Genomic DNA, 13,951 nt, shown 5'->3' with positions numbered 1-13,951 from the left:
GTATACCTGTGAGTTTTCATCTTGAATCCCTCAGATCTGGTCAGTTTCGTCACTGAAAACAAGTGCAATCATACTCAAGACACTGACTAAAAGCAATAAAGTGACAGAATAAAGGCTAGCTTCTAGAAAGCTCTGTCCTAGTTTTCCAGTCACAATTTGGTGAAATATTCTAAACATGCCCCGTATAACCTCATTAATATTTATTATTCTGAATAAAACTACAGAAACTGTGGACAAAGTCATGCATAATTAAGAACTGGAAGCTGGTTTTTAAAAATAACAGTTATTAAATATCCATTATAAATATTCATTTTATTTTAAAAGGTCTGGAAGATGTTACACATATCACATACTACATAAAATGGCACATGTCAACCTTTTAAGCTTAAAAATATCTCCCCAAACTGGGACTGACTTTTATCCCAAGGATAAATGACCCTTGGCCTATAGCACCACACCAGGCCCTGAGGAAAGTCAAATTTCAGCCTGTCTGACCTCTGGCACTGGGATTCCTGATATAATGCTGAGGGTCCTCTCCCTCTGCTTTTATCCCTGGTAGTACTGAGGCCTGGCAGGGACCTTCTGACTGCACACTGCAGACATGGGAAATCAGGGAAGCTAGAGGGCGAGACCCTCTAACAATTCACAATAGTTGAAAATGGGAGAATTTAAAATGTTACGTTCCTTAACATCTTTGTCTTTGATCTACGTAACTATAACAAAACTACAAAAGACAGAAGGAGGCTTACAATAATTGAAATACAGTTTCTCTTTGAAAATGGAAATTTCTAGACACACAGAGCTTTGAAAGTTTCTAGATCAACACTAGTAACCTGCTCCACTGGTATCTCTACTTTCCTGATTTCAGGGTTAATTTATTCCAAGTTTTAAATGCCATCCGTATGCCGTTTTCTCAGACAAACACATAGAAATTTAATAATACTTCCATTTCTTCTTTCTTAATTCATAAGGACAATTTCTGCCAACAGCTCTGGCTTATGGCTCTCCTCCTCTTCAGAGTATGCTTAAGTTACACATTAGGAATCTGAGAAGAACCACTATGGAATTTTCATAAGCAATGCCCAACCAATCAGTACAACACAGTACAGTGTGAAGACTTTAATTTATTCCGCTCCCAAGTCTCTAGAATATATATCCCCTTAGCTTTCAGAACTGTGGTAATAAAAATACCAATAGAATTGGTCATGTAAAAAAGCAAAGAAGGAAGAAACGCATACAGCACACAGGAACCAGGCCGGATTCTCTTGCCTTTACAGTGGTAGTGTGAGTTAATGGCATGTTTCTGGCAATGCCACCTTCCGCTTGCATTATAAAAACTGTGCAGGACAGATTGAAAGTGGAGATAGGCCTCTGGTTTTTATTTTATGTTTTTTAATCCCTAGCAAATTTTTTAAAAAGAGGCTGTATTAAATGACAATGCATTTGAATCAGGGGGAGAAAAAAAAATTAAAAACCCAAAACTTCTTTCAGTTTATTTAAAATAAAAATACACATAGAATTATGAAAATATAGGTTTACTATTTCCACCCACATAAGCCAATGCTGCTGTTGAAAGGCTTGCAGTGTTCTCGAGTTCTTACAGCTCATCGCGATCCCTCAATAAAGTATACCTATACTCGCTGGGCGCCAGCTTCTGGAAGGAGCTCTCTGGAGGACTGCTTGCTACATCCTGGTCTTGCTACAAAAGAAAGAAAAGAATCTTCGTACCAAAATGTTTTATGGAGTTATCATACTTTATATTACACGACTGGCAGTGGCCTTATAATTACTTACTTACTAATAAATAAGAGAAATAGTGTATGCTAAAGTCAAGAGGCTAAGTTTGTTATCTTGTTTCCTCACATAAATGCCCTTCCTCTGTTCAGGGCATGGCTGCCACAGGGCCACTGACTCTGAGCCTGTTATGGTTACTGACAAAACACCAAATACCCAGTGCTTCCTCAAGAACCCCACAGAGGCACACAACCTAGTGTGGTCCTAACCCTTCACTTTAAAAATGATGCTAAGAGGGACTGCCTAAAATGATCCCTACCCTGTTAACAAAACTGCCATTTATCAACTATCTCGATGCCAGAAACCAGTGAAACTTGGCTGAGAGGGGGAAATACAGTCAATACTGTAATAAACCTCTGTGATAGTTATATGCCAAGTAAGCAAAACACAGGGAAACGATCAAATGACTCTACGAACTCTGAAGAGAAGCAGCACAAGCTGCACTTTGCTTTGACACTGTGAGTATATCAAGAGCAAGCTCGGTTTCACCACGGGACAGTCCCTACAGTGGTCAGCACATGGTGCATGGCAGACATTCTAATGTAGAGTAGCAGGCACCCAACTATAGAAGGTGGCAGGTGCCTCTACCTATTTGACTTTGCCAGGCTCCACTTCCTCAGTAAGTATCTTCTGTTGAAATACATACTCAAGCTAAAATTATATTACTATAAACATGTAACGTATCTTGTACCCAGTTGGTTTTACTACACAAAGATAAATAAAACACTGTCTAAGGGAGAAAGTGAAACATATCAGGACACTACAATACGGTAAACAGGTGTTTGTCCTGAGCGTATAAAGCATTAGTTCTCAACCTGTGGGTCACCTCCTCTTTGGGGTCGAATGACCCTTTCACAGAGATCACCTGAGGCCATCCTGCATATCAGATATTTACATTATGATCCATGACAGTAGCAAAATTACAGTTGTGAAGTAGAACATGGTTAAGGGTCACCACCACACAACTTGTGGAAACTATATTAAGGGGCTGCATCAGCATTAGGAAAGTTGAGGACACTGGTATAGGGTAAGGAGCAGGTTTTGTGGGCTGAAGAAAATTACCTTTGGACGAGTGGAAACCCACCCCCTCAGTAGTAGCTTAATGACCACCATTTTTCAAATAAAGCATATTATCAGCTTTCTAAGAGAACTCTTTGACTTTGAACCTAATCTGACTTCCAATAAGGTAAGGAAACATTTAGTTTTTCTATTCTTTGATAAAAAGAAGTTCTTTGGACAAAGTGGTAGACTTAAGTCCTGGCATATAAAACAAGGGGTTTCATGTATATCATCTCCCTCTTAGTTTTAAGATCATAAACCTAACATAAATAATAACACATCAACATACAAATTTAGGATTCTTTCAAAAAGGAGGGACATAAAAATTACTTGTAATAAAGTTTACAAAGTAGAAATAATAAAATTCTCAGGCTTTAAAATCCATTCTGAGAATCTACCTAATTCATCAATCTATATAGTAACATTTCAATTGAGAATTTTATGTGAATAAAACTATAAAATGTTAAATAATAGTTGTTAAAATTCAAATATCAAATGGGAAAGCTGCATCGAGTCTGAAGTTTTGAGCATTATCAATACAGGATCTGTGACAGTTCTTAGAAGGGAGGGGGAAAATAAAAAAACATTATTTTTCTTTATAGTGAGGTACACGTCTAGACACAAAAGCAAGATGGAACAACCACTGAACCCATTGTTTTGTTTGCTCATCTACTCTCCTAAGTCCTACTTCTTACTTCTCTCTGAAGTCAAAGTATTTAATCCTGTATAGCCATATTCCACAGAAATCATATTTAGACCACCCAAGTTTACATGACTGAGAAATTGGGTACAACAATCTACGCGTCTTCTGGAGGCCTAACATTTTAAAAAGTAACTTTAAAGGAGCATAACTTAAATAAATAGGTTGTAGTCAGTTCAGGATTTCTACAGAGGTATCAGGAGCTGAAACTCAGGTCCCCTCTGAGGCTATCTCAACAGAAGATCCCCCCTGGCAAACACATAATTCCTACCTCTCCTGGGGCTGTATCAGTTGGGTCAGGTCCATGATGGAATTCTCTGTGCAGTTTTCCAGAATGCAGGTCAAATACAAACTGTTTGAGTTTTCCAGGAATTCTAAAAACAAAGGCAAATAATTATTTAGCTTCAATTGCCAAAACCAGCCGCCCTCTAATTTATTCACTCTAAAGAAATAATTTACTATATCTCACCAATCCTACCACAACTACTACAGGCAACTAGATACTAGCTTGAGGTTCTAATTTTTTAGTTTTTATTTTATGTATATGTGTGAGTGTGAACACGTTATATACTAGCACTAGTACATAGTGTCTGCACATGCGGAAGAGGTATCAGATTCTCTGGAACTGGAATTACAAATGGTTGGGAGCCAACAGGTAGGTGCTGGAAACCAACCAGGTCCTCTGCAAGAGCAGCCAGGGCTCTTAATTGCTGAACTACTTCCTCAACCCCCATGCTCCAATCATTGTACTTGTTGCACAGACATTTTTCTATACTTACCATTAACAAAGGTGATGCTATCAAGATGCTGTATCCCAGACGTGTTTTACTATCCTTTAGATATTTATGTGGTGTGTGTGTGTGTGTGTGTGTGTGTGTGTGTGTGTGTGTGTGTGTATGTATTCATATACTTTTACTAGCACACACATACACATAAAATAAAAAGAAACCTGTATCTTACAGAAACTACACTAAAAATGTTGGGATTCAAAGGGAAAAAATATAACTAGAAGTATTCCATTTTATAACTAGAGCACTAGTAAGCACCACTCAGTGTCTCAGCATTTGAACCCAGCATGAGCCTGTGGAACCTGTACCCTGATAGAGTCCTCTTTTGATGTGGTCCAGACCGTGCTGAACAAAGCAGGCTTACAAAGCAGGCCTTCTTGAGAATTGTGTCCTTGGCTTGTAACCAATAAAGTAGGAACAGATGATACCTAGAAGGCCAATCCATTTTTGCTATTCATTGATTTGGATTCTAATGTTTTTGCCAACATGATTTTTTTAAAACTGAAAGTTGATTGCTAATCTGATACGTAACAGATAAGAGTTTTAATTTACATTTCTTGAGAAATTGAATGTTTTCATTGCTTAATTTATACCTCTGTGCAAATGAACTACCTGCCTTTTATGGAGATTTTGGTGCTTCAGAAGACTCATTATATACTTCAAATAGAAACCATGGTTTTTTCTATCTATTACAAAAATTAAAATGTACTTCCATAATACTTTATTTCCTTGGGTACAACAAACTGACTTTTTAATATTTTTGTTTTGTTTTCATAGCAAAGAATAGGTTAGCCTGTGTTAACATTACCAATTTCTATTTTTTTCTTTTTAAATTTTATCCTGGGGTCTGAAGTGCTGTTTTGGTTATTTTTTTTCCTTCAATAACTCCCACTGAGCTGTACCAACCAATAACTTCATTGTACACCATGCTGGCTCCCTACTAGCTCCAATGCAATAGAGACCAGCAGGTGCCAAATGCACAGTTTACAAATACAAATGACTGTCAGGTAGCAGTATTGACAGAATGCCCTGCAAAGGTTCTCTGGTGCAAAAGTAATTGCACATACACCAGAGATAAACACTGAGAAGAGATCAATTTACATTGCTTCTGACATCACCTTCTGTTCACCACAGCAATGTGCTGAAGTATAAAATTCAAGCCACAGACTCTGAATGTTCTATCATACCTGACATAATGCTGCTGATTTGTTTACAAGCTCCTAAGGCCATCAGAACTACTGCTAGTCAAAGAATACCTTATAAAGGAGTAAATCCTATATGTGACAAATTGAGAATACTCAAGATGGACTTTTCTCTGACCAGAATTTTCCCCTTGTCATGAGATAAGAGGAAAGAAAGAATTGTGAGCATAGAGCAAAGGTCAGGGAGGAGGGCAGACTTGGACGACATTGTGAAGCAGGCAGATTATGGAAGAACTCTTAGCTAGCATGTGCTCAGAAAGCATCGTCATTATTAGGAAGAGACAATCAGTGAATGAGCAATAAACTGTTAGAGCGCAGCGTGGCAACCTGCAAGAAGACTGGCACAACAAATACATTCTATTTTCATTTCAGGCTATAATTTTCCTAATTGGAACCCTAAGTGTGGAGCACTAAGTCTCTTCCACCCTCTAAACTTCTTGTTTACAATGATTTATTTTTAGACACAGTAAAACATATACATACAAAAACTAAATTGTGACCACCCTCTGACAAGTGGACAAGGTAGGAACTACAGTTATTATTTTCAAAGACTGATAAATAGTAGATAAATTCCTTTAAAACAAAAGGGTTATGTAACTTGTATTGTTTTTTGAGGCAGTCTCAGCATGTATCTGGGCTGGTCTTAAACTCACAAATCTATTTGTCTCTGCCTACTAGCAAATGCTGAATTACTGCTGAGCCATGGAACCCAGCTTAAGTTCTTTAAATTTGTTTTTCTGTTTTGTTTTGTTTTTGAGACAGGATTTCTCTGTGTAGTCCTGGCTGGCCTCAAACTCAGAGATCCACCTGCTTCTGCTTCTTGAGAGCTGGGATTAAAGGCGAGTGCCACCACCGCCTGGCTAAATTCTCTTAAGTTTTAACAAATGCACAACACCTTCTTACCACTTCAAACCAGGTAAAATCTCCAGCATCTCTTTGCAGTTGGACCTTCCTTTCCTCCTAATCCCTGGCAACCACTCCCATGTTTAACGATCTTATCCATACATACACTAATAACATGTCCTCACAAGAAGGGCTTTTTCATCTTAATATACATTTGACAATTACTTACCTTATATATAGTCTATTTATTGCCAAATACTATTCCATTGAGGAATATAAAAGTCTATTCATTTATCTCATTGAGGACATCTTGATTCTGTCAAGATTTTGGTGATCAGAAACAATACTATGACAAACATGCACAGATTTTTGTTCCAGCTTTATTTTCTAGGACAGACACTGGGGCTACATATATGCTTAACTTACAAAGAAACTGTCAAACAGTCTCAGTGTGCCACTGAGACTGTAGCTGGACTACATGCATGTGAAGGCAGGGTACTGTTGCCAAATCACCTCTGGCAGCTGAAGGACACAGACCAGCCTCTTACTGGGATGCTAACTTGCATTTCTTGACTCTGAAATGACCCTGAGCAACTTGCTCATGTGCTAACTTGCCATCTCTGTGTCTTGCTTTAACACTATCATTCACAGAACAAAGGTTTATAATTGATGAAAACTAGTCTATTTTTTAAGTGCTTTTGATGCTCTCAGAACTTTGTCTCCCCCAACTGTTAAGGATTTTCTTGCTTCTTGTTTTCTACTTAGATCTAGGATGAATTCTAAGTTAATTTTCCATGAGAGGGAAATTCTTTCTTGGTATGAAGATGTTCAGTTGGCTCAGCTGTGGTAGTCTGAAAGAAAATGGCCTGCATAGGGAGTGGCACTATTAGGAGGTGTGGCCTTGTGGGAGGAAGTGTGTCACTGTGGGGGTTGGTTGCCTTTGAGGTCTCCCATGCTTAAGATATGCCCAGTTGTTTCTGCAGCCTACAGATTACGATATAGAGCTCTCACCTCCTTTCCAGCACCATGTCTCCCTGGTCACTGCCTTTATGAACATGGACTAAACCTCTGAAACTCTGAGCAAACCCAGTTAAATGTTTTCATCATAAGAGTTGCCATGGTCATGGTGTCTCTTCACAGGAACAGAAACCCTAACTAAGACACCAGCCAACTTTGTAACAAGGGCTATAATACAAACAGTATAGGATAAAATGTGTCTTCTAAGAAGTTCTATCAGGCTGGGCATGGTGCAAAAAGCCTGTACTCTCAGGCAGGAGGACCACAAATTCTAGCTAACACTGAACAACAGGACCCTCCCTCAAGATTAAAAAAAGAGAAACGCAGCATTTGCCCAGCACACAGGAAGCCTAGGCTCAACTATGAGTCTCACAAGAAAGAGCAGAACACAGGAGAAAGGGGAAAAGTAAAGTGCTAGCTCCACCAATAACAATGTTCTTCCACATTTCCAACTTCACATGGGAAGGCCCCTGGATAAGATGACACAGATTCTCAGAACAGACCTTAGTGGTAACCTGGCAATATTTCCTTCTGGATATCTTTCTGAATTCTTTGAACCATGATGCTGTTCTAGCTTACACTTTCCAAGATTAGGAGATGGCTCATTTGATAAGAGAACAGACAGCTCTAGACTGTAGTAGGATATTATTTTAAGGTGTGTGACTTTTGTTTATGCTGTATTTGTTTAACTCTTGTGAAGTTGTGTTACTGTGCCGGTCTACAACACCTGGTAGTCCTAATAAAGAGATGAAACAACCAATAGAGAGGCAGGAGCAAGGATAGGTGGGGCTGGCAGGCAGAGGGTATAAACAGGAGAAACAAGGAAGAGGAAGAGCAAGAGAACAAAGAGAGGACATCAGGGAATAGCCACCCAGCCAGCCACAGAGTAAGAAGGAAAGTAAGAAATACAGAAGTAAGAAAGGTAGGTGGGATAATTTAAGTAAAGCTGGCAAGAAAAGAAGGCAAGCTAAGGTGGGGCAGTCACAAGTAATTTTAAGACTCTGTGTGGTTTACATGGGAGCTGGGTGGCAAGCCCCTCAAAAAGGTCAAAAAGCCAAAAGAGTAAAAACCATTTCAAACTATATTGACATCTCTGTATTAGTGGAAAGCCTCCTCCATGGCCTTGCTTTATATTGCTTCATGTGCTAATTTGTTTGAACCCCTCCTCCCTGACAAAATGAGAGCCACCTGAGTTTAAGGAATTACAATACTAATTTTTAGTGATCTGGTGTTTGGGGAGAAATGACATGGAGCCCAGAGTTGGGACTTCATCATCATCATCAATTAATCTACTCCCCATTTGGGGCATGTATGACAGTAACAAAAGCAAGGAATGTCCGGTAATCTGTCTAGCTGCTGTTTTCCTCCTTGTCACCTGAAGCCTCAGACAGTTTAGAAAAATATTCACTAACTACAGTTTTAAAGACGACCAGTTTTCTACATGTATATACATAAGTACATGTGTGTGCAGGTGCCCACAGAGGTAGAAGAGGGCATCAGATCTCCTGGAGCTGCAGTTACAGGCAGTTCGGAGCCAACTGTCATGGATTCTGAGACTCAAACTCAGGTTCTCTGGAAGAAAAAGCAGCAAGTGCTCTTAACCACTGAACCATGTCTCCAGCCCCAAAGACACTTAAGTTTTCCTCATAGTACTTTAACAGTTTTATACGAGACTTTTCTCAGGCTGCAGAACAGCACAATATTATTTTCTGGGTCTTGAGCCCCATTCTTCCATCTTATTATAAAATCAATTCCTTTCAAACTGACAGGAAACCAATCTAAGCAAACAATACAAAAAGCCAAGGCGCAGGGTGGTGGTGGCACACGCCTTTAATCCCAGCACTTGGGAGGCAGAAGCAGGCGGATCTCTGTGAGTTCGAGACCAGCCTGGTCTACAAGAGCTAGTTCCGGGACAGCCTCCAAAGCCACAGAGAAACCCTGTCTCAAAAAAAACTGGGGAAAAAAAAAAAAAAAAGCAAAACAAAAACAAAACCCACAAAAAGCCAAGGCTCACAAGAGCTGTGATCTAATTTTGTCATTGGAAAGTACAAGCTCTTCAAAATACTACTATTTCCACTGTTTACAGTTACTGGGAATGTCACCGTTTGTATATAGTACTGTGAGCTAAGACTCTCTACTGGAGCTGGGTTCAATAGATTTGATATGAATCCTAGTTTTGCCACTGGTTACCTGTGTGGCCTTGCAAGTCATTTTACTTCAGGGAGACCCAATTTCTCTGAAAAGAAGGGAAGTATTTGGCAGTCTCCACCTTCTAATGCCCACCTCTGGCAGGTGCAGATTTCTCTTCTCTTACAACAATCACACTTCCACCAGATGACTCCAGAAATGCTGAGTTTAATTATTAAGTAATAGTAATGATGGTACTTTATGGAAACTGCTTATCATTTCAGCCTTAATTACCAGGCAGCATAATAACAATTATACAGGCCATTAAATGTGTCAGATTCACCTTGCTGCATGCTTTATTGGTTTTTTAAAAACACTAGCATCACAGAGGCTCAGCATTTAGCTCTCACAGCGTGTACCACCTCCCAGTTAAAAAAGCTGTTAGCAAGAAGGGAAAATTGGACACCTAAAGGAGAAATTAAAGAAGTGAATTATTTCAAAGATCTTTAAATGCAGTATTATTGTTTGGCTGTTTTTTTTTTTTTTTTTTTTTATATATATAGGGTTTCTCTGTGTAACAGCCCTGTCTGTCCTGGAACATGATCTGTAGACCAGGTTGGCCTCAAATTCAGAGATTCGCCTGCCTCTGCCCCTGGTGTGCTGGGATTAAAGGCGTGAGCCACTTATTTCCTTGCAGATTCCTACTGGCTCAGATTTACTTTAATTTTTCTTTCCCCAGGGCACAGCATGCCACTAGCTGGCAGATTAGCTCTACTTAGCCAACAGCCCATCTATTGGTCCAGAAGGCTACAGCTAGGGGAAGAAGCCTGGGTGAAGTGATAAAGAGCATGATCACAGGACTAGAAAGACGCTCAACAATTATGAGTTCTTGCTGCTCAAGCAGACTTGAGTTCAGAATTCAAAAAACCCATATCCCATAGCTCATAACCACCTGCAACTAACTCTCACATACATGGCATACACGTAAATAAAAGCAAAGTAAGTCATCTATTTTTAAAGGAATACGACTGCTAGTGCTTGTTTGGGTTCTTCAAAACTCAACCTCCAAAATAAGATTACTTCAGAAGTATAGAACAGGGCTTAAGCAAGACATGTTAACACAATATCCCCAGGAATTAAAAAAAAAAAATTCCAAGAATAATTTAAGACTTTATATAAGACTATGAGTTTCTCATTAAAGAGGTCAAAAGTATACACAGACACAGACACAGACACAGACACACACACACACACACACACACACACACACACACACACACACACACACACACACCCTCAGATCTGTCCACAACTAGAAGCTGAGAGGTGTGCTGATGAACTTCACAAAAATGGTCAGGGAGCATTTCAGTGCAAAATGCTAAGAACAGTTACAGCCTGTGGTTGTGTGAATAAGAATGGCCTCCATAGACTCATATATTTGAATGCTTAGTCACCAGGAGTAGCATTTCTTAGAAGGACTAGGAGGTGTAGCCTTGTTGGAGGAAGACTGTCACTGGGGGTGTCAGAAACTCAAGCCAGGCCCAGCGGCTCACTCTCTTGTTGCTGTCTGCTGATCCAGATAAAGAATTATTCTTAGCTACTTTGCCAGCACCATGTCTGCTAGATGCTGCCACCTCCACACCCCCACCATGATGACAATGAACTAAACTTCTGAAACTGAAATCAAGCCCCAATTAAATGCTTTCTCTTGTAACAGTTGCTGTGGTGATGGTGTCTCTTCACAGCAACAGAACACTGACTAAGTAAGACACTGCCTGTGAGCTCTCAGAAAGCCCAACCATCAGTGTTCTCTCTCTCTTGAAAGCACCTTTCAGCTTGAGCATACAGTCTTTGGGGAAGGTCAAAACAAGACACCCAACTAGGTAGAGTGGCCAGATCTCACCCAATAGCAAATGCACACACAACTGAGGGCCCTCTATGTGACATGGGTCTTGTTTTTAACATGCCTGGATGGAAGAGAAATAGATCACAAGGTAAACTGCTCTGCTTTTAAATCCAACAGAGCCTTGCTCTCTCAACTGCTGAGTTCCTCCCTCTCAGCAGATGATCTACGTCAGTTAAAAACAGGAACTTCAGCAGTCTTTTGCTGCAGGCCACCAGGACCCAAAAACAACCCACAAAGGAACTGCCCCCCTTTCAGAGTTAGAAGGCTATTATTCCCTTTCTTTTCTTTCTCATCTCCTTTGCTTCATGGTAGCATCCTCCCCATCTTAATCACTCTTTATTCCATTTGACTCTGCCTCACAAGCACTTAATCATGTTTAGGTTTCCCACCCAGGAGAACTAAAATTACTTAATCCATGCCTGTCTGGAACTATCCCCCCAACCTCTTATTTATTCTTTTTATAGGCCAGTTTCTTCCAAGAGCTCCTGTCGTCGTCGTCCTCCTCCTCCTCCTTACAACTGGCTGCAATGTAGACTATCAAATCTAACAGATGCTTCATCCCTACCTTGTAGTTGAGCAGTCCTTTCTGTCTTCTTCACCTTTATCTTGTAGTTAAGTACTCCCTTCTGCTTGCACTACTCCCTACTTGATTATCATGATCAAGTTTTCCTTCTGCACCTCTGTTAGGTCTGAGTATAAAATGTTCCTGATAGGCTCAGGTTTTGAATGCTTAGGTCCCAGGTGATGGCATTGTTTTGCAAAGTGTCAACATTTTGAGACACGGGGCCTAGGTAGAGAAGTAAGTGCAGGGATTGCACTCTTGAAGCAGACCAGAACCCTGGTCTGCTCCTATCTCTGCTTCTTGTCTGATAGGCGGTCAGAATTTCCTGTTATCCATTCCTATTGTCATAACAGCTTCCCGAAGAGCACGAGATCTAGTGGCCATGCAATGAGCCCTAGGAACTCTTTGAAACCGTAAGCTAAAATAAAGCTTTTTTCTGTAGTTTCAATCAGATATTTGGTCATAAAGATAAGAATGCTAACTAATACAGTCTGCCTAATCTTCCCTAGTCTTCTGTACATGTTCCTTTATTCTTTTCCTGCTTTGGGCAACCACCATTCTACTCCCATTTCTTTGAGCTCAACATCATTTCACTCTCATAAAGTAAGATCACGAAATCATCTTACACATAAAGTAAGATCATGCAATCAATCTTTCTGTGCTTGCATTGTGTCACTTAATAGCTCCCCAGTTATCTATGTTATTACAAATGATAGAATCTCTCTTCTTTGACAGGTGAATTGTACTCCTGGTGTATAGGCCATATTTTCTTTACCCATTTTTCAGCTGATGTAGATGTAGGTTGATTCTTATGGGAGTGCAGATATCAGGCTGATATACTGATTTAATTTCCTTTGGCTATTGTTCTAGTTTGCTTTCTGCTGCTTTGATAAAATATTATGACCATAAGCAACATGGGGGAGAAAAAAAAGTTTATTTTAGCTTATATTTTTAGGTCATAGTTCACCGTTAAAGGAACAAAAATTCTATTTATTCATTTTATAAATTTGCTTATTTCTTTATCAACTGGTTCACACCTTTCTCATTTTATTTCTGATATGCTTTTTTTTTTTTTTTTTTTTTTTTTTGGTTTTTCGAGAGACCAGGCTGGAATCAAATTCACAGAGATCTGCCTGCCCTGCCTGCCTCTGCCTCCCAAGTGCTGGGATTAAAGGCGTGCGCCACCACCACCACCACCCAGCTTATTTCTGATACTCTTATCCATTTTATTTCTGTGACATTATTTATAACGATTCCTCTATTTCTGATTTTATTTACTCTAGTCTTTTGCAGTCTAGCTAAAGGCTTTTCAATTTATCTTTTCAAAAATTTGTTTCATTGGCTTTGTATTGTTTTTAGAGCCAATTTCATTTATTTCTGCTGATTATTTTCTTAATTAAAAAAATTATGTCTTTCATAAAGCAAAGGATAACCAGCCTACAGACCACAACCCCAGAGAAATCAGGAAACAAGGAGGCCCCTAAGAGAGACATTCGTGGAATATCTCCCCCACCCCCAAGGGGAAACGGGATCTCTTGAGTAAATTGGGAGCATGGAGGGAGGGTGGAAGGTAGTAGGGGATGGGGGAGGGGAGAACATGAGGGATGGGAACGTTGAAGAAGGACAGAGAGGGAAAGCAAGGAAAGCTATACATTGATAGAGGGAGTCATTATGGGGTTATCAAGAAACCTGGCACTAGGGAAATTCCCAGGAATCCACAAGAATGACCCCAGCTAAGAATCTAAGCAATAGTGGGGATTGATGACTACCTTAAGTGTCATCATAGAACCTTCATTCAACAACTGATGGAAGCAAATGCAGAGATCAACAGCTAAGCACTGGGCCAAACTCCTGCAGTGATGTGGGATAACACTCTTGCACACTGTAAAGATCTGTCACTCGATTTGGTTTAATAAAACTCTGATTGGCCAGGAAGTCAGGCAGGAAGTATAG

The 13,951-nt window shown here is 39.8% G+C and overlaps 1 protein-coding gene across 1 annotated transcript in view; it reads right to left on the bottom strand.

The window, feature by feature from the left end:
* Positions 1-1,104: 1,104 nt before the first annotated feature.
* Erp44 (endoplasmic reticulum protein 44) overlaps positions 1,105-13,951 on the bottom strand; it is a 95,102-nt gene continuing 82,255 nt past the window's right edge. The window contains exons 11-12 of the mRNA XM_027403121.2: positions 3,825-3,927; positions 1,105-1,699 (exon numbers count right to left, since the gene is read on the bottom strand). Of these exons, the coding sequence (XP_027258922.1) occupies positions 1,598-1,699; positions 3,825-3,927 (205 nt within the window). The 3' untranslated portion in view covers positions 1,105-1,597. The remainder of the gene's footprint in view (positions 1,700-3,824; positions 3,928-13,951) is intronic.

Source organism: Cricetulus griseus, chromosome 2 (genome assembly GCF_003668045.3).
Source record: "Cricetulus griseus strain 17A/GY chromosome 2, alternate assembly CriGri-PICRH-1.0, whole genome shotgun sequence".
Taxonomy (NCBI): Eukaryota; Metazoa; Chordata; class Mammalia; order Rodentia; family Cricetidae; genus Cricetulus; species Cricetulus griseus.
The sequence above is the reverse complement of the archived record's forward strand: the minus strand, read 5'-3'. Positions and strand labels throughout refer to the sequence as shown.